Source organism: Sphaerodactylus townsendi, linkage group LG06 (assembly GCF_021028975.2).
Source record: "Sphaerodactylus townsendi isolate TG3544 linkage group LG06, MPM_Stown_v2.3, whole genome shotgun sequence".
Classification (NCBI taxonomy): domain Eukaryota; kingdom Metazoa; phylum Chordata; class Lepidosauria; order Squamata; family Sphaerodactylidae; genus Sphaerodactylus; species Sphaerodactylus townsendi.
The window spans coordinates 59,602,041-59,625,361 of NC_059430.1; the positions used below are offsets into that span (position 1 = coordinate 59,602,041).

General features: G+C 39.4%; 1 protein-coding gene across 2 annotated transcripts in view; it reads left to right on the forward strand.

The window, feature by feature from the left end:
• Positions 1-23,321, forward strand: part of CPM (carboxypeptidase M) — a 41,113-nt gene that overhangs the window by 11,500 nt on the left and 6,292 nt on the right. For both annotated transcript variants that reach the window (XM_048499392.1, XM_048499391.1), the window contains exons 3-6: positions 1,609-1,706; positions 12,438-12,607; positions 15,062-15,246; positions 16,611-16,790. In XM_048499392.1, the coding sequence (XP_048355349.1) occupies positions 1,609-1,706; positions 12,438-12,607; positions 15,062-15,246; positions 16,611-16,790 (633 nt within the window). The remainder of the gene's footprint in view (positions 1-1,608; positions 1,707-12,437; positions 12,608-15,061; positions 15,247-16,610; positions 16,791-23,321) is intronic.

Here is a 23,321-nt window from a genome sequence, read left to right on the forward strand (position 1 = left end):
TTTTTGCTTCTAACACATCTTACTGCGACATGCCTCTGAAGATGCCAGCTGCAGACACAAGCAAAATGTTGGGAGCAAAAACTACTGGACCACAGCCACTAAGCCCATAAAACCCACAACAGCCAATTTCCTGAAGCTTCTTGCTTAGAATCATCACAGAGATCTCATTGCCTAGAGTTTGGATACATCTCTCAACATGTTCTTATTTTTGCCACACCACTTGTGATCGGGCGCATGCCATTTCATTACATGGGTCGGTTTGTTCTTTGGAATCTGTGATGTGAATTTATGGTTGTACAGGTAGTCAGTCCTGCTAATGTGATGCAGCAGGCAACAGTGAGCAGCTCCCCCTACCGCAGGACCCACAGCTCTTCCCACAGCGTTGTCCTGGGGAGGAGCCTGTTTGTAACTGGTTTTTCCTGTTGGACCCCAGAACTCTGGCAAATTTGATCTCTCAGACATGAAGCCTGCCACGTTCCAGTGTACAGCTGATGGTTATTAGGCACTACCATTGTGCTGCCATGTTTGGACATAAGCTATTTAGAATTTTTAAAAATTCTATTTTTATTTGTTGAACATTTGGAAAAAGCCATGCTTGATCATTTTTGCCTTGGGTATTAGCTGATATGAATTGTTTTACTTGATATGGATTGTTGCAAAACAAATACTAAATTAAAACATAGTTGACCTCAGGCTGAGTTAAGGTGAGGCAGCTGCCTCAAGAGGGGAATTTGTGGAGGCATAATGGGAATGAGGCTGTGGTGTAATTCACCAAGAAGTTTCCTTTGCATCTGCCCCACTGAAATAAAAGAGAACCTCTTTCTAGAGAGTTAAACAACTTTTAGTTGAAAAATGTACCCAATTTTATATATGTGCGTGTATAAAGAGTTCCATTTGAACTGAAGTTTCCATTTCGGTCAGCAAACATATTAGACTGGCTCTAACGAAGTCACCATTACGTTTTCTGTTGTTTTTCAGGTTAAATGTTTATCCCAGCTGGTGTTAAATAAATTTGATTTTACAGTTATTCTTAGTGACTCCAAATGTCTGACCAACGATTCTTGTCTTGCCTTATGCATAGATACTTGTACCATATGAAGTACTTTGCTGTTCTTTAGTAAGACCCTATTTGTCTCCTTTATCTGTTAGTATGTAGCCAGTTTCCCATTAACATATGCTCTTCAAATTGTCTGCCGTAGGAGGAGTGAAATGAATTTAGCTTTAACACTGGGTACATTTTTAAAATGTTTTGTTCTTTTTTTTAAAAAAAAAAGATTATACTGTGAATTTTTATTTTTAGTAACTTTGGAAAAAAGTTAGTCTGTCATCCTATACACATTTACCCATGTTTAACCCTAATGGATTTCAGAGGGACTTGCTTGTAGCATAACTGCAAGGTAGTTTGCAGCCCTGTTGCTTATTGCTGAGGAAATGTGATTGATCCACTGTCTGGTTGGCTGTTATAACTGAAACCTGGATATGGTTGCAAAAGTATCTCAGGCATGGGAATTAATTAAACCAAATAAGAACTAGAGTTTGATCCAATCCTTCATTGTTTATTTTGTATTATTTCACCAATGTATATCAAAATTTCTTTTCCACTTAAAGGTAGACACCTGTGGGTCCTTGCTCTGGGAAGGTTCCCAACCCAACATAAGATTGGCATACCAGAGTTCAAGTATGTTGCTAATATGCATGGGGATGAGGTACGTCTACTACTTCAATTGTTGTGGTTTCCTTTACAGCTTTATTTACCAATCACCTTGGAAGCGACCCAGTTTATGTTATCTATGGAATATGTCACTCAAACAACACTAAGGCTTACCAAATATAGAAGTGGCTTAATATATATTTTTAAATCTCAATAGGCATGCATAATTGTCATCTCTTCAGGGTTGTTATGGGGCAAAAGAATTGTACTAAGGTTGTGATCAAAAAATCTTCTACATTATATTCCTAGAATATAACTTTTAGGATTATTTAACATACATTAGGCCTTTTTATTTCAGTTGCTATCAGCTAAAGAGGGCAATAATAAAGTTGTGCATTATCACCTGAAGAATGCCCTAGGGTTTCTATCATACTGGGAATTAATCACAGCAAATTGCATGCTTCAAGAACTCTAAAGTGAGAGAGCAACAAATTGTCCAGACTAGTGTGCCAGAGCACCTTCATCTTGGTTGCCATAACTGAAACATGGGTATGGTTGCAACAGGCTTCAGTTCCTTATAATGAGAATAATTTATTTGTGTAGCCAGTATGTGGTAGGACTGTAGTAATACCAATTCTTTTTCTCTGTGCTTACAGGTATGTCTAAACTGGAGTGGCGTGGGACTTTTCTTTTCTTTTCTCACTCTTATTGCTTCTCTTTTATTTTCAGATGTATTACTATTTTTAAATTTTTCAAATTTTCTTTAGAAACAAATGTATCAACACATTTTAGGTAGATGTTTAGTGTATTCAATTGTATATATTATGTTGTGTTATGTTATATTATATTATGTTATTATTCAGACTAGCTACATGAATGCAGATTCCCAGCATAAGACAAACATATTTTCTACCTTTTGTCAAGTTTTTTTTTAAAAATTAAGTTGTTTCTTATATGATACAGAGATTTTACAGGTGAAAAAATTTCCTCATTGAACCTGTTTTTGGCTTTCTGGCCCCGAATAGATTTTGGGTGACAGGGAGGGTTTTTTTGCAGGCATCTTTTGGGAAGAGGGGAAGAGTTTTTAAGTGTGAGAAAGAAAATACCTGCTCCCATCATCTGGTTTGGCAGTTGGTCCAGCTTTCCAAGAAAGCCATTTTATTTATGACACCCACTGGACTTCATCAGAATTTTAGAAGTGCTCACATGCTCAACAAATTTGCTATAATATCAGTGCAGATTTATTCACTCATCTGAATGCCATCTAATTGGGTTTTTCCTGCCTTCACAAAGGCAGCAGAAATAATCTAATAATAACATGTCTGAATAATATTATGCATATAGATTTTTAGAAGTCTTTCATAGCAAATTCATTTGCAAAGGTAAGCATAAATATCCTAACAAAATGTAGCTGTCTGGAATAGTATTACCAGGAAGATTTCTTATTGCAAAGACTTGCAAAAAATAGGAAAGAAGGAGGAGTAGCATTATACGTAAAATTTTATTACAGCTGTGAGCAGGTCCATGACTTAAATCCTGCAAGCCAAGTGAGAGCATTTCGGTAAAAATTAAGAGGGAGAGAGAAACAGCACTGATCTCATTGTGGGGGTCTATTATAGACCCCCATGCCAGTCTGAAGAGATGGATGAGCCATTCTTGGAACAGATGACCAAACTTGCACAAAGAAGAGAAATAGTAATAATGGGAGATTTCAATTATCCGGATATTTGTTGGGAGTCAAAGTCTTCCATGACAATCAGATCCAACAAATTTCTCACTTGCCTTGCAGACAATTTCATGGTCAAGAAGGTGGAAGAAGCAACAACGGGAATGGCTATTTTAGATCTGCTCCTAACTAATAATGATGACCTGCTAAGTGGACTGGAAGTAGTAGGATCCTTAGGTGGGAGTGATCATGTTCTCCTGGAGTTTCTTATACAGTGAAAGGGGATGCTAAACATAGTCATACATTCATTCTAGATTTTAAGAAAGCAGATTTCAGTAAGCTTAAGAATCTGCTGGGTGTGATTCTGTGGTCAAAAATACTAAAAGAGAAAGGAGTGCATGATGGCTGGGAGTTTCTTAAAAGTGAGATCTTGAGGGCACTATTTCAAACAGTTCCAACGAGGAGGAAAAATGGGAGATGTCCAAGGAAACCAGGATGGCTGTCTAAAGAACTTTCAACTGAGATTTAAAGATTTAAGATTTTAAAAGGACATGTACAAGGAATGGAAAAGGGTAGAAATCACAAAAGAAAAATTCAAATAAATAGCCAAGATATATAGGGAGAAAGTCAGAAAAGCTAAAGCTCACAATGAGCTCAGGCTTGCAAAAGATGTTAAAAACAATAAAAAGGGCTTTTTTGGTAATGTCCATAGCAAAAGGGAAAAATATAAGGTCACTGCGTGAAGAAGATGGTGAAATTCTAACAGGGAACAGAGAAAAGACAGAACTACTCAACACCTTCTTTGCTGCAGTCTTTTCACAAAAAGGAAACAGTGCTCATCCAGGGGAAAAAGAAACAGAAATTAATCTGCTTTATTCCAAAGCTATACACATTTGGAATTATTCTGACATTTTAATTTTGAAGAGAAATATCACTTTGGTCACTAATAGCATTGGCTATAATGCGAGTGGGGGAAGGGGGGCAACGCGGGGGGGGGGCGCTGCAGGGAGGCATGGGGGGCAGAAAATTGGAATGCGCACCAGGCGCAGTTTGGCCCAGCTACGCCTTTGGTTTGTTGGAATGCCACCAGTCTCTTCATTCAGGGACTGTATCCAAGGTTAGTTGGAAGAATATGAGCTATCAGTGTGAGCAGCTAGAGATGCTTCCTGTCACGCTAGCTGGAAACGATATGCTGAGATTTCTAAAAAATATAAATTGTAAATGGTGATGCTGCATATTAGCTGGTACAAGGTAACATTCTAGGAATCATTACAAATGTCAAAAATGCTTGTGTAATTTTGGTCTTAGTTTTTAAAAGCTTTTTTTAGTACTGAGTCCAGAATTTCATGTTCATTTGCAGGATTTTAAATTATTTATTTCTCTTTTTTATTATTCCAGTCTTAGGAGAAGGGCAGATAAATATGTATAGATAGTATTTTGAGAGAAGTCTCACAGTGTTCTGAAATCAACTGTTCAGATTCTGGGCAACTGAGAAATAGCAGTCATACCTGTCATTAACTTTAATATACTGTTTCAATATAATTTCTTCTAGATTCCCTGTAGGAGTGTGTTGTTTGGGTTGTATTTGCATGGATGTCACAATCACGTGTTCACCAGACTGCATTATGTTCAGCATATGTGAACTAACTGGCCCATGGGATCCCTTTTCATTCTGCAATTCTGCCTCTAAGTTGTTTCTTGTCTCTTCCTTTGCCATGAATGCTAAAGTTTCCAGTTCCACCCCTATCAATAGGAACACCAGAAAAAGAGAGCTGTCCTTTGTTCCCCTTCATGTCCCTACCAGATCAGTGTATGTGCATGCAAGTGTGCACGTAGCAGGGAAGTCTAACCTTGGAGTATCCTCTCTTCTACGTCTTTACTCTTAGTTGCTTGAATACAGACCTGACATTAGTTTGGTTAAACATATTCACTTGATTTCTTAATTATATTATTTTACTTCTAGCTTGTTTTTCAAAACTCAGTTTAATTGAGCACATGGGTGATGAATATATTATGGAGAGAGGGAAAATGGATTAGCTGTGTATGCATCACATACTTTGTAAGCAACATTTCTTTTAGAGAGGTAAATCAGCTAGTTAAATTATTTTTTTTTCCTCTGGATTTTCCTATGCTATGACACCATTATGTAATCATTTGTTTATATGGTGTCATATTTACTCTGTAAAAGGGATACTTGAACTAAGGTACCACATCTGTTCTCCTGATCAGTGGAAAACTCTCTTTTAGCATCACAGTAATCAGAATCATCTGGATACCAGAAGTAAACATAATTTGGCTAATTTTTCCACCATTCTAAAGAATGCTTTTTGGAGAGAGAAAACCTGCAGTGTTTATATAATTGGCAGTGGGATGGAGGATGAATGTGCAAAAATGTTTTTTGCTTATACAATGAGCTCTTTATCCATCCTAGAGTTGTTCTCAAGTTTCAACCTAAATTCAAATTACTTGGCTAAAGTCAAGCATTTTGTAGGTGAAAACAGAAAATTAATAGCGCAATAGTGATGCTGAAACAAATAGGCAGAACACTTTACACACAGAGTTCATTCACACACAGTTATGGACAGAAATGCTTTTCATACCTTGGGGCATTGGGTCCCTTTGGTACTGTGACAAGTACAGAGAAATGGAAGGGAATGGAGATTAATTAGATGCCCATTAGGGAAAAAAGAGAGAATTTTGAAAGGTGAACCAGCACTAATGAATTCACTAAATATGGAGTTCCTTCCAGATGATGGGCCTCTATCCAGTATTAGCCATGATCTTGCAAGTGACTACAGCAAGCACAGACTAAGCTGCCCCAATGTCTACTATGCACAGATTGCTCTTGTATTTTTTAAAAAAGCTTTCCATACCAAGCAATAGAACTTTGTGTACACGTGTGTACTGCAACTGTTTTCTGCAAATTCCTAAATCTGTGCAGCTGCATTTTTGCAATGAGCTTCCTTCACTGTAGGGAGAGATGCTACCCACTTGTATGTTCTTTGGCACACTTAAGGATTATCTTCTTTTAAATGGACCCTCACAACAGTAGGAGTTCCACCTGCCAACAAATGTACATGGAACTCTGAGTGTTGACATGGCTTCGAGATACTCTCTAGCTAAGGTTAGAAAAAGGAATTAAAAATTTTGGAAATGCAGAATACTAGATTGTGAAGCAGAAGTGACAATTTGATACCGTTATCTGGGAAAAGCTATTATAGGATTCTAGCAGTTTGAGGATTACTGAAATAAGGGACATTAGAAGTGATGCAAATGCTAGCAGCTATAGCAACCCAGCATGGGGACAGGGTGGAAGCTCCTGAGTATGGAATATAGACTGCAGGGGACTCTAGAATATTTTCAGTGGCTGGCCCAGGAAAAGGGGAGCATTTACACAGACAGGTGGCATAATCAACAAGGTACTGCTACAGTGGAACAGGAGGACTGGATTGTAAAGAAAAGACTGTAAAAGAAAGACCAAATGTGTAAATATTATACACACTGACCAGCAAACTCTAGTCTACTGAAACACATCTTAGTACTCTGTCTCTTGAGAGTAGCAAGGCTATACCACTGCACTGAGCTATGGTTGACTGGCAGGCTCTACCTTGCTGACCAAGGAGCATTCTTGACAGCACCTAACAGGGACAAAGTGATCGCAGCTTTTTTAATGTACTGTGACACATTCCAGGAAAACAAATTGCAAACCAATTTGGATATATTTGCCTTTCAGCTGTGAGGGAGGCAATTAAGACCATTATTAAATTTGTAATGCTTAAATAAATATAATTAAAGTATTTTCAAACGTCTAGAATGATCCATCATATTATTTTTGACTTTGCTGTTGTGATGCCTGTGTAAATCTAAAATCTAGCCCTAAGTAAATTGAAGTAGATCCATATAAGTAGTTAATTCTGTTCTGCATATTTTCAATTTTAAAAGGAAAGGAGAGGAAGATATATTGGTATGCATCTATAAAACTAGCAGAGTAGGATTTTCCCACTTCTTCCTCTGCTGAAGCCCCCTAAAAACTCTGCAGATTTGTTCCTGTGGATCAGCAGGAATAGCATAGCTGGCAAAATGAGGCTCTGCAGCGGGAGGGACAAATCAGCAGAAGTCACCACCCTGTTCTGCAACAGAAATGTTGTTCTGTCCAAAGGACTACTTGGTTCTTTTGAACATGCCATTTCAGTTAGGACTTGAGAATGTTTCTGTCCCAAGCTAGACACCTACTCCATGGCAGAGCAATACCCACTGCCAGAGCATTCCATGCTATCTACATAGCATTGCCAGGAACAAAGAGAAGAAACAATACAGAGCCTATAGCAATACAGTGGCACCTCGGAAATCGGTGCCTTCGACAGTAGTCAATTTCAGAAATCGACGATTGCCAGGCACCGATTTCCACCCTTGAAAATTGTCGGCAGCCTCAATTTTTGGCGGCCCCCGAGGGTACGCAAACGGCGTTGTGCGTGCGCAAATGGCGTACCTCGAAATACGCAATTTTTGAAAATCGCTGATAATCTCCGGACGGATTATCGGTGATTTTCGAGGTACCACTGTAGATGACTGACACAGTTTTATTGCCATACAATATACAGCATGTTTTGTACATTTACTTTCATGTTGATTGCAGTGTACCACACACAGTATAATGCTAATGATACCCAGGCTTATCTTTCTGTTCCTGCCTTCTTTTTCTTTGGTTCTTAATATTTTTTCCAGCACTCTTGCTGGTACTTAAGCTTGGAATTCAGATCGTTAACTCACTGTACAGAAGAGAATTTACCAATTTTTCCCCCAAACATTCACTTTAACCTTTTTGTTTCTCAGTCGGCAGCATCACTCTAGGGTTTCCAGCAAGTTGAGACCTTGGCATTGTCTTTGACCTTGTCCATGGTACACACTCCTGCTGTCCTGCACTCTCTGTTATCTGTTGACCACTAAAATCCATATTCAGAATCTCATTATTTCCCATTTTTATTACTGTGAAGTTCTGATCAACAGTCTTCTTGTCTCTTTGCTTAAATATTGCTCTAGTCTCAGTCCTTTTGCATATTTTTTCTATATAGTTTAATTATGTTACACTCTTGTCACTTGCTCCCTTTATTGTTCCATATTAAGTTTAAATGCTTTTCCTCTAACTGTTTATGCCTCTTAATGGTTTTATCCTTTCCTTGGACCACATTAGAAATCTGTGTTTGAAATTCCTACTTTTTGAAACTTTTAAAAGTAACAGTTCTGAGGCCCCCAATTTGGAATATGTCTGAAAGACTAGGTGAGAGATTCTTTATTACCAACAGACACACCAGTTCCTGATGTGAATTGGCCCCTATGGGTGTCATTTGGCCCTCAAGAGCTATGCCATATCGTTTATGTCTAAATAGGAATATTACCTGTTCTTCAGCTGAAGTGGAATGTGGCAGTGACAGTGATACAAAACAAATTAACTTAGCATTATTGTGAAGGAAATAATAACCTCCAACAATTATGTGACTAGACCCAAGCTGTAGGGCAATGCTGACATTTATAAGTGGGTAAGGCAGCTTGATGTCAATCTCCACCCTAAGGTGGAGAATTTACAAGATCAGTTTATGACATGGCTTGGACATCAATAAAATATAAGTAAGCATATCCTGAAGTATATGTAGTTTTATGCTCCTTCTGAGAACCTTTATTAGTTTGGCTGACATGTTCAGTGGACACCATATCACAGCACAATCACCAGTGGCGGAAGTAAAAAGAAAAACATTGCAGTGGTAGTTAGAGATGGTTTCAGCTGCACCCTGAAACAGGCCTTTTCTACATGTTCCTTTCCTTTATCTTGAACTGCTTGGTTCTCTGGTGTGTATTTTTAAAACTTCCATACATGTTTTATTTCCTATAGTGGTCCATTCAATATAGCAGAAGATTAAATCCAGATTATTTCCCTGCTGATTTAAGCAGTAGTTTTTTTTACTCTTGATCAAATCAGGTGTGATATCAAATTGACATTAGAGGGAGCAAAACACATGAGGAACTTTTAAAAATCCATCAAGGAAACAGGAACTTTCCACAAGCCACCAAACGAATTCCACTACTCTAGTGCATTAATGATTTTGGTGGCTTCATCACACTTTCACCACAGTTTTTCCCCCTTTCCTGATAGGGTTTTACAGCTTTGCTGATAGGCAAACCATTCAAATTTTTACTCCCTATCTTGAATATGCCACCAGAAAGTGGGAAGAAACCATGGCTCTGTAGTGGAAATCTGATTGGCATGCAGAAGGTTTCAGGTTCAATCCTCAGCATCTGCAGCTAAAGGGTCAGATAGCAGTGCTTTGAAAAACCCGAAACTCTGGAGAGCTACTGCCACTCTGAATAGACAATATGGACCAAGAGTCCGATTCAGTAGAAGACAGGTTCATGTGTCCATGTATATTCAAATGATGTCTGATCAGCAAGAAGGTCCATGAACTACTGTAAGATCAGTCCCACCTTAATTTCAGATTTCATGAGGATAAGGTGATCCTGTGCCATTCAGTAATTTTCTGCCTTATGTCATGTCTGACTTTCATAGTCAGAATTTGGTTCTTCTTCCCAACTCCAGCTTCTGAAACAAAGAGGGCCTTAAATTCTTCAGCTGTTAAAAGAGTCTTTTTGTATTTGGGCAGAACTTCTCCTTTCAAACTTCACACTAGCCTCTTTCTGTGTAACTCAAAACCAAAGAAGGGTCAGAGAGCGTTCTCACAATAAGCACTGGATTATAGACACTATCAAGCTCTATTATAAACTGGCTCACAAGTGTCTTTCTGGGACACTCTGAGCTCATTTCACCAGAGCTATTGCAATGTATCATCTTTTTCACCCTTTAGGGACAGTGTGCCCTAGATATCAGAACCAGAATGGGTGTATCCTTTGAGAGCTATGTTCAAGTCTCTTTTCTCCTAAAAGCACCTTTATTCCATCTCCAGATAGATCAGCTAGCTGCTATCGATGTGCTGCACAGAAATGATGAAGTAGGATGGGTTACATAACCTGTGACTGTTGTTCTTTGAGTACTCATCTAAGTATGCATACAACCAACCTTTCACACAACAGGTGCCTGCTGTGGCATGCTCTTATATTTTGAAGGAACTGTGTGGAAAGGCACAATTCCTTCCTTATGGGCATGCACAGCCAAGGCTTCATTGCACCTAAACATTTCTGGGAGTCAACTAAATGCTGTCATTGTTTTAAACTTATTTTAAAATGCTCATAGTGTGGAGCTGTTCCCCTATCCCTGAATCCCATGCCTTTTCAAATGCCAAGAGAGCCTCCTGCAGGTGTTTTGGCTCTTGAAAAGGTATTGGGGAGCAGGAGGGGGGGGGAAGGGAGATCTCTGCTCTGCAGGCCACAGCAGGATTGGTACCTTGAGGAATTTAAATAGTATCAGTGATGGCCATGAGTTCTCCTTATGATAGGCTCGAAGTTGTGGCTCTTTAAAGGTGCAAAGCCAATCAATTGTGTGAATGCACAAGTGATAATTCAGAAAACAAAAGTTATAGGTAAGCAATCTGTTTTAACTGTGTCTAATTTTGTATTTAGAAGAACAATATACTTTTCCAGTCCTCTCAGTAAATCTCCTTTGATTGTTATTCTGAAACCCAAATCATGTCTGGTGGCAGCTGAAGGCAGAATTGGTAGAATGCCTGCAGAATTCCAGTCACACAGATTTTGGTTCTGAATGGTACAAAGTCCAGACAGCTGTGTGGAGCACAGTGCAGCAAAATAGTAGATGCAATATACAACTACCATTATACAACATGTCTACTTTAGAGAAAAACTCAGATATTTTAAGAATTCATTGTGAAGTGATCACTAACATTTTTACCTCATAAGTAGACAAAGCAATATTCTTACTGATAGTTGCAAAAATCTCATGCATTGACACAGAACTCCTGTTGAAAGTTACTGCTAACTAAAACAGCTAGTTCACGCTGTGAATGCTGTGTCTGCACAATGTATTTAGGTCATCTGCTATAGTTGTGCACACCCATTATCATGTGAATGTAATATAAACCAATATGACCACGAATATATGGAGTATTAATGGCACACACTCCGTCCCCCGCAGCACAGCATTTTTTTCCAAAAAGAACAACAAAAAACACTGCTTTGTATTTGTGTTTACAGACAGAGCTGTTAACTTTCCTTGTCATTGGTACATTTATGACAGTGAACACTTTGACTGGAGCTGACTTTCACTGTGAATCAACCCTGCCAAATACCCACACAAGTTTAGCTTGAAGCCTGGTCTTTGACCAGGATGGTTTTAAGTGATTCTAAGCCAGTGGTTCTCAACCATCCTAATGCTGTGACCCTTTAATACAATTCCTCATGTTGTGGTGACCCCCAACCATAAAATTGGTATATATAAAATATTAAAAGACTGTTTTTCAATGGTCTTAGGCAGGGGTAGGGAACCTGCGGCTCTCCAGATGTTCAGGAACTACAATTCCCATCAGCCCCTACCAGAATGGCCAATTGGCCATGCTGATAGAGGCTGATGGGAATTGTAGTTCCTGAACATCTGGAGAGCCGCAGGTTCCCTACCCCTGGTCTTAGGCGACCCCTGTGAAAAGGTCATTCAACCCCAAAGGGGTCACGACCCACATGTTGAGAACCGCTGTTCTAAGCCATTGGACAAAAGTCCAAGATGGAGCTCCAAAATCAGTGCCACACCATTGCTGGACCCCCACAGTAAGGACCACCTGAGAGATGGGTGGGAGCCACTACTACAACCAGAAGCCAGGTGCCTGAGCCCCAGAGTCATGGCAAGTGCTGCAGGAGACTGCTCTTCTTCTTTTCCCCCTTCTCTGGGGCAAATGGGGTGGGCTGTGTACAGTTGGACCTCAAAGAGAGGAACCGGGATAGCTGCCCTTATTGCCAATTAATTAAGACTGCCCATGTCTCTGTCCATCATATTTTTTTCTCAACCAGATTAGTAACAGAGTTCATATTTGCTCACTTTTTGTTTTGAGAGCATAAAACTTTGTAGTATATGTGTAATGCATAATCTCTGCACCTCAGGTCAGCTGCAATCTATACTCCTTATTGTCAGCTGCATTTAAAAACACAACTCTTTGCCTCTTAATATAGGCAGTCGGGAGGGAGATTCTGCTTCATTTGATAGAATTCCTGGTGACCAGTTATCAGCATGACCCAGTCATTACAAAACTGATTGACAGCACTCGGATACACATCATGCCTTCAATGAACCCTGATGGATTTGAAGAGGCAAGTCCTAGCTGTTACCCCTTAAAAGGCAGGTAAGAATGGTTAAGGTCAAATGAAAAATTTGGAAAAGTGTCTTATGAGTGCTTTTAATAGACTTTTGAGCCCTGTTATATCACATGCATACAGATGAACTAGTATTTAGTTATGCTGGTTCCTTCTGTTCCTGGAACCTCAGAAAAATCTTGAAATGTCACCTTTTCACAAATGTTATGTATAGTTAATAATCAAGCTTCAGTTTTAAATCAATTTAATTGAATGTAAATGTCTCAGAGAAGTTAATATCTCAATCCAAGGAGAGTAGAACAGTGGCTGGGGATGGTGCTGCTGCACTGCCTCCAAAGAAGCAATTGGTGGTGCGGGCAGAGGTGGGATGCAGCCTATGTGCACCTATTCGGTAGAACTGGTTACTGAAATTTTCTCAGTTCAGAGAACCGGTTATTAATGATTAACTCCACTAGGGACAAGGAGGTAATCTCTGTCCCTGGGTACAACAAATCTAGTCAAGCGGGGGATGCAAAATCGCCCCCCAGGGCCCCCCTGCCCCCCATGTTACCCCCATGTGTGTATGAACTGTATGAAATAATACAATATATAGTAATTCTATTTTTGTTGTTGTTCATTGGTATAAAGGTTGGGAAAGTATTATAGGTAAAGATTTTTCATTGTCTTTTTTCCCTTTGAAATTTATATTGGAAAGACAGGAGTTTAAACTACTCTTTTAGATTAAGGATGTTGGATCTCTCCCTCTGTTAGTTTTCTTTCAAGTGGAATAGAAAAAAGAAGTTATTGGAATCTGAAGGGGAAGTAGAAAGTAGGGAGGGAGGGAAATATGGGAAGGAGGGAGGCAATATAGGATGTTTTAGGTGGGGGGGGTTGAGAGAGATAGACAATTAGATATGTTTGTAATATGTTAACAATTGTAAACAGTTTTTGGTTTCTCTCCTTACTTATATTATTATTTAAAATCAATCAATATAATTATATAAAAAAGAAATAATACACTACCATATGGTATATTGCTTTTTTAATACTTTAAACAGTCATTATTTGAATCTAGAGGTGGGGTGAAGGGGAACTGCACCTGGGGTGCGCATGCCCTGCGTCCTTGCCACAGCACCACCCAGGAATGCCCAGCCCCTGGAATGCCTAGCCACCCCCCCCCTCGTGCCCCGCCCATCCCCATTGGTGCTATGCCACTGTTTGAATCCCACCACCATCGGAACCTGTTACTAAAATTTTTGAATCCCACCACTGGGTGTGGGCCGAGTTGGTGCGGAGGGCGCAAGTACCTTTCCTCCCCCGCATGGTTAAATTGGGCCTCCATCCTTATGTGATAGTGAATATATATCTACCTTCCTACCAACAAAAAACAACCTTGGACAAAAACTGGGGTAGATTGATTGACTATTTACAGAATCTTGAAAGAAACTTCCCAGATACTAATATAATTATTGCAGGGGATGCAAATGCAAGAGTGGGCATCAATTTTCCCCAACAGTTATTAATGGAAGGATTCGATCAAGAACTTATCCAAACGTTACTTACTCCCCATCTGAGAAACCTGAGGGATAAGATTACAAACCTAGCTGGTATCCATCTAGCAAAAATGGTCCTTGTAACAAATAAAATATGGTTAAATGGACTAAACAAATTTAAAAATGCCACGGACTTTACATTTGTCTCTAAACAAGGGTGCAGTGTAATTGATTATTTTTTGATCCCCCCAGGATTTGAGCTATGCTAGGTAGTTCGGGATTGACGGCTTTCCTTTTACACCATCTAGTGAAGCTCTTCCACGAAGAGTTGTAGATTTTGTTGGTGGAATTTCGACGTGAAGCTAAGAGGGTGGTGGTCACCTGATCCGAGTAGCCCTTCCCTTTTAAGAGTCTCCGTTCAATAGCCAGGCGGTTAGTTTGAACCACTGCGGTTTGGGATGACAGATGGGGCCCTGGATCAGCATGTCTCGCGGAGTTGGAAGTGTCAGCGCCAGTTTCCACAGATAGTGGTCGAGAATGGACGAAGTTTCACGGACGACGCGGGCCAAAGGTTAACCACTAGATCACCAGGGCTTTTTTTCCGATATGATCTTCCTCGGCGAACCTTGGGGAGGATCGGGTATGGGGAAAGGTTGAAGCTGGTGCGTGAGGGCTAAGCACCTTTCCTCAGCATTGGCATACCTTTCCTCCCCCATGCCAACCCAGGAAGCTGGTCATGCATAGGGGAGGAGGGGTGTGGGGATTTTGTGGCCCCCCACATGACAGGATGGCGTGCGCCTGAGGACACGGGACTCCACATGTTACCCCACACATCCCCATGGGTAGTCTGCTCCTGTGGTAGCCAGCTGCTGAGATAAGCCCAGCTGCTGAGATAAACACTGCTGGCGTGAACACTGGTGCAACCTTTCTATCATTTCCAATGTGACTTCACCCCCCCCCCCCCCGGATTGCACTGTTAAACAAACAAACAAACAATTTTATGTCTTTAAGGTACAATAAGAATGGGGCAGATTTAAACAGGAATTTTCCTGATGGCTTCGTCAGTAATCATCGCATGATCCAACCAGAGACTCAAGCAGTGATGGACTGGATAAAAACTGAGACATTTGTCCTCTCTGCCAATCTACACGGTGGATCATTAGTTGCTAGTTATCCTTTTGATAATGGCAATTCTGGTAAGCTAAAATTGTAGAACAGAAATAAATTTTTCAGAGGTTCATGGGTGATGTTTCATGAAATGCATGCAGGTTCAGTTAGGGGGTCTTCCACAAAGGTTATATTCCCTGAGTTCAGTGCTTTTGGAAATGCATTTTTGCTTCTCCATGGCATTGTGGTATGTTCATGCACCTCTGAGGATTTTCCCAGCTTTCCCCCCCGATCATTCTCAAATCTGTTTTGTTTCAAAGGTTTGGGAACTACTACCATAAAGCCTGGCTGGCTGCTGTGGGTGCATAAATTCAGTCCCTGCAGCAGCCATTTTCTCCCCTTGCCACTGAGAGGTTTTTTAATTTTTTAAAAAATTGGCACTAGAATTTTCTCTCTCTATCCTTATACCATTGTTACAGTAAGTATAACGGGTTCTCTTAATTCTCTGCTTTCATTCTTCAAAAAATCTCTAGCCCTTTTGCTTGAGGAGATGTAAGGTGAAAGGCCTATCTTTGCAAGGGAAGTAGCCAGAGAGGTTCTTTTTTCAATGACAACAAAATTCAAAGAACATGCCACACCTATTGTTACAATTATATAGTGACATAACAATTCTAGTGCTGATTTAAAAAAAAAAGAAAAGATGCAAAAGCGGCTCAGGGGGCACTTTTCGGGGACTGGGCAGAGAAGCTTCTAGAAAACCTGCCATGTGACAGCCCCATTGCTGCTATGGTTTGTCTGCAGCTGAACCACCAACATTGTTAATAGGAAAAGCAAACATCCCCTTCGGCCCCAGTAAAAATGAAATTCCAGTCTATATAGTATATCAAGGCTTTATGAATTTATTACTCACACACCATCTACATATTGATTTCTGCTTTACAATACAATTTCTGCTTTAATGATTTATTGTATCACATATTAATTGACATGAATATTAAGATACTTCTATGAGATAGAAAGCATGTGTATTTATACATATATAGTCCCAGACATGCTAGTGACTAAAGAAGTACAAGACTTTGTATACCTCTGCTGCATTTTACAGTAAGAAGTCTACCTTGTGTCAGCAACCAGCACACCAACAGTCAACAAGCTATGTTACTATATGAATAGATTTCAGCATAGTGAGACTATTTTCCTTCTTGCATCTCAGTGGGCTTTGGATAGTGAGGGAGAGTTTGCAGTGGCAGCCAGGAATGTAAATGTGACAATTCAAGGAAATACACATTCAAGGAAATGGAGAAGTTTTCTTTTACATGCTAACATTCTAGTGATAGCTGGGAACTTATTTATTCTTGCATAATGCAAATGATATTTACTACTGTTTAAATATGCAAGCACACAATGTTTAAATGTTAACAAGATGTCTAATGCTAACATCTTTTTTCTCCAGTTACTATTACTTCAGATGACATTAGCAAAACACTGGATAATGATGTTTTTGTCCACCTTGCAAAAACATACTCTAACAGCCATGCTACAATGCATAATGGGAAAGTATGTGGTACTGCAGATACTGTAGATTACTTTCCAGGTGGCATTACAAATGGCTATGCATGGTACCAGCTGGAAGGTAAGAGTTTCCTTCTTCTGCATCTATTAAATGCTATCAGCTTGGTTGTTTATGTTTGTTTATTGGTTTTACATGATCTGAGAAATACCGTATATACGCACATATACAGTGTCGCACTTTTTTCTAGCACATTTTTGTGCTGAAAAACCCTCAACTCTTGTAATACCACGAAAGTGAGGTGTATTTAAAAAAATATTTTAGGGTTTTTATTTTGTTGGCCTCCAGGGGGGCGCAGTTTTAGGCTGGGGCGGCACCCGCTTTCAGGATATCATCAGTGACACTCCTGGATGATACCAGCCAGGTTTGTAAAGTTTGGTTCAGGGGGTTTAAAGTTATGGACCCTCAAAGGGGATGTCCCCTATCATCCCCATTGCGTTTCCAATGGGGAGCCATTAGTAGAGATGGGGTTGACATTTGAGGGTCCATAACTTTGATTCCCTTGAACCAAACTTCTCACTTCAAACCTAGTATCATCAGGATAATCTTCTGCTTGATACCAACCAGGTTTGGTGATGTTTGGTTCTAGGGGTCCAAAAGTTATGGATCTGCAGAAGTGGGTGCTCCCCATCCCCCCCTTGTTTCCAGTGGAAGCTAATAGGTAGTAGATGGGCTATCTCTTTGAGGGTCCATAACTTTGGGACCCCTGAACCAACCTTCCTTCACCAAAACCTGGCTAGTATCATCAGGGGGGTTTCCTAAAGATACTCTGAATGTTGGTATTGCTAACATGAACATTCTTCCCCTGACAGGCACCCTCAAATTTTCCCCAGATTCTCCCTTAAAATCACACCTCCCTTCTGAGTGGATTTAAAGGGAGATTCAGGGCTTACCCCAGTACAAGCTGCTGCATTTCCCACCCTCGACTTATACACGAGTCAATAAGTTTCCCAGTTTTTTGTGGTAAAAATAGGTGCCTCGATTTATATGCGGGTTGACTTATGTATAAGTATAAGTATGTATGAGTATATATGGTATTTGACATATTTGCTTTTTTAAAATACTGGTTTTCAAATTCATTTGCATTTGAAAACCCCTACTGTGGTATCCATCTGTCTTAAGATACCTTTGTTAAATATGAACCCCTTAATTTAACTTCAAAGAAAAAAAATCTAAATCTCTTTGTTTACACAACAGAGTATTATTTTGATGTCATCTAAATGTCTAAAAACCTTTAAAATGCCACAATATCAAACACTTAGATTACTGGAGGTAAAATAACCTTATACTTTAGAACCGCCTTCTTACCCCATTGACTGCCATTTCAATGAATAGGGCTTGGTGGAAGCACACACATGTGGCATGTGATCAGCTCCCATATATATTAATAGGGGCTCAGGGAGTCTCAGCTTCCCGCAGCTGTGGAGTAACACGCTGGGCCTGTAAAAAAGCTCTTGTCATTGCCGCCTTCCTTATCTACTGTTTTAATGGATGACACATTTTAATGGGAGACAAATTAGAAGAGAGATATATATTTCTTTCTTACTTTTTTTAAACTCTCTATTTTAAAGGACTTTGAGGGATTTAAGAAGGAAGTTAAAATAAATTTTATTACTTTTATTACTCCAACTTTTTAATCCACAGAAGTTTTCAAGTTACAAACTTCCTCCTCTCATTTGGTAATGTTTTAACAACCCTTACAACTCCAAACTACAGATATTTATTCATCTTGACCTTGAAAATTGAAAAACATAGTGATAGCAAATGGGAATTAAAAGACACAGGCAATCCGCCTCCAACCTATCTCTTTCAATCGAAATAAAAAAAAGCTTCTAAAACAAACCAAGTTGGATCATTGCCATTGGGCTGACAAATCACATGAAAACAGCCTCCTAGACAATATACCTTTTAGTAAATAGATATGAGGTTCTCGCCTGGGACTGGAATCTAAACGGTAGATGTGTTCATACAGCTCGAGCTCCTCATGGAGCAACAAACTAGCCATATTTGGTTGTAAACACACACGCCAAGTGCGTGGCTCTCTGTAATCTCAGTCATGTCAGGAAAGGAAACCTCCAGATGAAAGTGAATTATTCCAGCTGGCTCAGATGGGAGAAACCGCACAAACTTTTCTTCCTGTTAAGAAACTTATGGCAGAAGAGGCTCTTTCTTTCTAAGTCCTTAAACCTCATTATTGGGTAAAATCTTGGCAACGCTATCACAGACTACTATAACTCTGTTTAGCCTCCTCTGGAATGATAAACGAAGTTTTAAAGCAAAACCACCCCTTCAAAAGAGATATGTCTTTAGTGGTACTTCCTCAAAAGACCCAAATAGCAATCCCTGATAGGGAAAAAAACACAGACACATAATTACAATAAATGGTCAAATTCTATGGCAAATAAAGACTGCTTATTAGCAGGTCTGCTGCATATTCCTAAGCAAGTCGTACAGTTGCCTTTGGAATACACTCTTCTCCCCTGACTGCAAACACTATCGTCGCTTTAGGGTAGTAAAGTTCACAACACAGGAGATACCTCAACTCTATTAAGCTGCAGAAATCAGGCATCTTCAGTCGGGGAAAATATGATCTTTGTTTTGCCGCTAGAGTTTTAAGGTGACACTCATAGGAATGTAATTGATTTTGAAGGCGGCAAGTACTAATGTCAACCTGTTCTCAAAACAAGAAACAAACGCTCATGCTAAAAGAAATTCAAAAATTAATCATAAATTGGAAGCAGATGGAGGAAGGAGTAATAGAATTTTTAGAGTCACTCAAGTATAAAACTTAGGATTGAAGCTAATAGAACCAGTAACAACTCACATGGAAAACATAAAGTCTAACAGGCTAACAGATCAAAATGTCCAACATCATATGGGGAAATGATGGGGAGAAAGGCAAAGGCATCACTAAAGAGAGTTTGGATTATTAAAACATACTCAAGACACCTTTGGTAAGTGCTATAACTGTAGGCTTCTTTACCTGCTAACCGGGATGAGGACTGTAGGCACACTCTGACTCATCGAGGAAACTAACCTTGATATCATTATTGAAACACAATTCAAGTACAGGTGAGGTTGAGATGGATCTGGATGATAACAAAGGTATTAGAGGGGCTCAATGCCCCCATTGACACCCTGGCAAATCTTGGGCATATAAAGAATTGAAGAAGCGGTCCTCAAGTTTCATCTACAGCTCCCTGCTAAAAAATTCCAATGTTTCAGAAGTACCAAATCCATGATACAATCCAATCTCATCTCTCTTTAAGAAATGATTTATTAGAGGGTTCTAATTCTTTTCATGATGAATGATCATACAAAAGTGGTTAAAAAAAGACCTGAAGAGTTCACTATAAAACCATCTAAACCTCCATGGATCTACAAGGCACCCAACGGACTATTACTACGCAGGCAATGTAGACTTTATTCCTGTTGCCAGCATTCCATCCATTATCCTTCATTCGCTGACAATGCCAACAAATCCTCATGGTGAAGAATTGTTTCATCATTATCACCCCAGAACTCCGTCTCCCCAATGTTCAGATTTAGGACTTGGTTGGAAACAATACTAAAGACCTTTATCTGTGGAACTACTTAGGGAAGCAAGAAAGTAAATGGATGCGTTGAAAATCTTGAAAAATGAATATTGAAAACAATGCCGGGTAGAGATCGACTGACATAATTCTCCAACCCGCAAAAGATGATTTCCTTTTGGAATATTGCTGGGTGGGATAAGAAGTTGAACACGCTGCCAGTTTTAAAGATTACTCTGAGAAAGCGATTTGCAGTTAGTTTTTTAATTCAGGAGTCTTGGTGTTCACAGATGATTCATTATTTTCCAGGGATACAAGGCTCTTCGGCTTTTGCCTTCCAGCCACACAAGGGACAAAAAATCCTTGGGTCCGCTTTGCAGGAGGCATTTACTTCATCCGTTGGATCTCCCCAAATCTGTTGCTAAATCTAAAGCTCTTTCCAATAGCTGTCCCCCATTAAAGCTCAGGCAGCATCCTGGGTTAAATTAACTCCATCCTTATGTGTGATAGTGAATAATATATATCTACCTTCCTACCAACAAAAAAAAAACAACCTTGGACAATAAAAACTGGGGTAGATTGATTGATTCATTTACAGAATCTTGAAAGAAACTCTCCCAGATACTTAATATAATTATTGCAGGGGATGCAAAATGCAAGAGTGGGCATCAATTTTTTCCCCGCAACAGGTTATTAATGGAAGGATTCGGATCAAGAACTTATCCAAACGCTATTTCTACTTGCATCTCCCCATCTGGAGAAAACTCCTGAGGGATAAGATTATCACAAACCTAGCTGGTATCCATCTAGCAAAAAAATGGTCCCTTTGTAACAAATAAAATATGGTTAAATGGACTAAACAAATTTTAAAAAATGCCAATGGATTTTACATTTGTCTCTAAACAAGGGTGCAAGTGTAATTGATTATTTTTTTTGATCCCCCCCAGGTTTACTTCCAGCATATTGAGGATTTTGAAGTTGGGAATTATTTCTCTTGCTTTAAGTGACCATCTCCCTATTATCTCTTATTTCCTTAACTATTCCCTCCCTTACCGAGATAAATTTGAATACAAGTCAAGGATTCCATAGGAAAATAACTTGGTCAAGCATTATTGATCATGAAATGACAACTCTGCACTCCCCTACAATGCTAAATAAACAGATGATTATGAATGCTAAATCACCCTCTGAGGGGTAAAACTTATATAACCAAATACAACAGAGGAAATTACTAATCATTTTGCACATTTATCAGTAGTAGTAACATCTCCCTCAAACAGACTAAGAACCTTGGTTTGATAAAGAATCTATAGAAATAAATAAACAAATATATTACTTTTATAACCTATTCACAGAATAGGGACCCCAGGTTATACAATCATTTAACATCCTGAAAACAATCTAAATAACTTGATAGCAAAGATAAAATCACAACAAAATCTAGAGTATGAATGGGAACGCCTATTTCCTGGCCTTGAATTCCAAAGACCCTAAACAATTTTGGAGATGTGTTAATAAATCCCTCTTGTTGAAACAGGCCCTCAATATTGTATCTCCTCCTCGAAACATGGTTTGCCTACTTTAACCAAGTATTTAATGATAGCAGCATACCAACGAGTGCAGACATCAATCCAGAAAACATCCCACACTGGCAGCCTGTATCTCCTCAAGAGATAAATTTCCTAATAAAAGATCTGAAATATGGCAAATCTCCAGGTCCTGATTTAATTACTTCTGAACTGATTAAATCCAACATAAGCTGGTGGTCACAACTCCTGTCTTCTGTTTTTACCCAGTTAAATTCAACAGGAAAAATACCAAAAACATGGCCTCGCTGATAATAGTTCCAATCTATAAACAAGGTGACTATCAGGACCCTGTTAACTATCTGCCCCATCAGCCTGCTGTCTGTAGTGGGCAAATTATATGCCAGGTTTCTCCAATCTTTAAACTAAACAGGTGGATTCAAGAGCAAGAGGTCATAGGACACCTAACAAATGGTTTTTCCAAAGGAAAATCTACTTAAGACCACGAATAGTCCTGGCCCACCTTGCCTAAAACAGTTAAACAACCATCAGGCAAGCTCTCTATGTTGCTTTTTTAGACTTTAAAAAAGCCTTGATTCACTATCTAGAGACTTGTTATGGAAGAAAAATGGAGGATTTGAACATCGACCCCAGACTGCTTTAATCAGGCAATTACACACCAACACCTCTTGTCGGGTAAAATGCACTAGGAGGGGGGGCATTGACCAATAATATCTTAAGCAACAAAGGGGGTGAAACAGGGTGTATAATTGTCTCGACCTTTACTAACATATACTAAGGGACTTACCACCACTGGAACTTGGGGATATTGATGGACACAGCCCCAAACTGGGAAACACACGTTTGCCGGCGCTTCTTTATGCAGATGATACTATTATAATGTCATACACTAGGGTAGGCCTGTTACTGCTCAATGAACAGATGCTACAGTTACTGTAAATTAAACAAGTTGGAACTTAACTTTGATAAATCAAAAGTTATGGTGTTGGTTAGATCATGGAAAAACAACCCTGGAAAGTAGCTTACAAAAGAAATTGAACAAGTCAAGAAATACAAATACTTAGGTATTTTGTTCACTTATAATCTTTCTTGGACAGCCCATGTCAAAGCGGCATCAGTAAAAGCCACTCCAACTGTAAACGCTTTAGTGAATTTCTTTTACACCAAAGGACACCAATACATTCCAGCAGTAATCAAGGCATTCAATGCAAAAGTAGTTCCCAAGAGCTACTTCTATGGCTTTCCAGTCCTTTCTTAGCCCAAAACACCTCAGTCTAAACACTCTACACTCTAAATTTCTGTGACATAGGATTATGGGTTTCCCCAACTGGTCTTTATGCAGCCCACGATTGAACTAGGCCTATGTTCCTTAACTACCTTGGCTTGGATTAGAGCAACTATATACTGGTTAAAAATCCACACCATCATTCCAAGCCAGGCAGTTCACATGCTTACTGCTCTCTGAACTTAACACTTCAAACTGGCATGATAAAATAGTTGATAAGATTACAGAA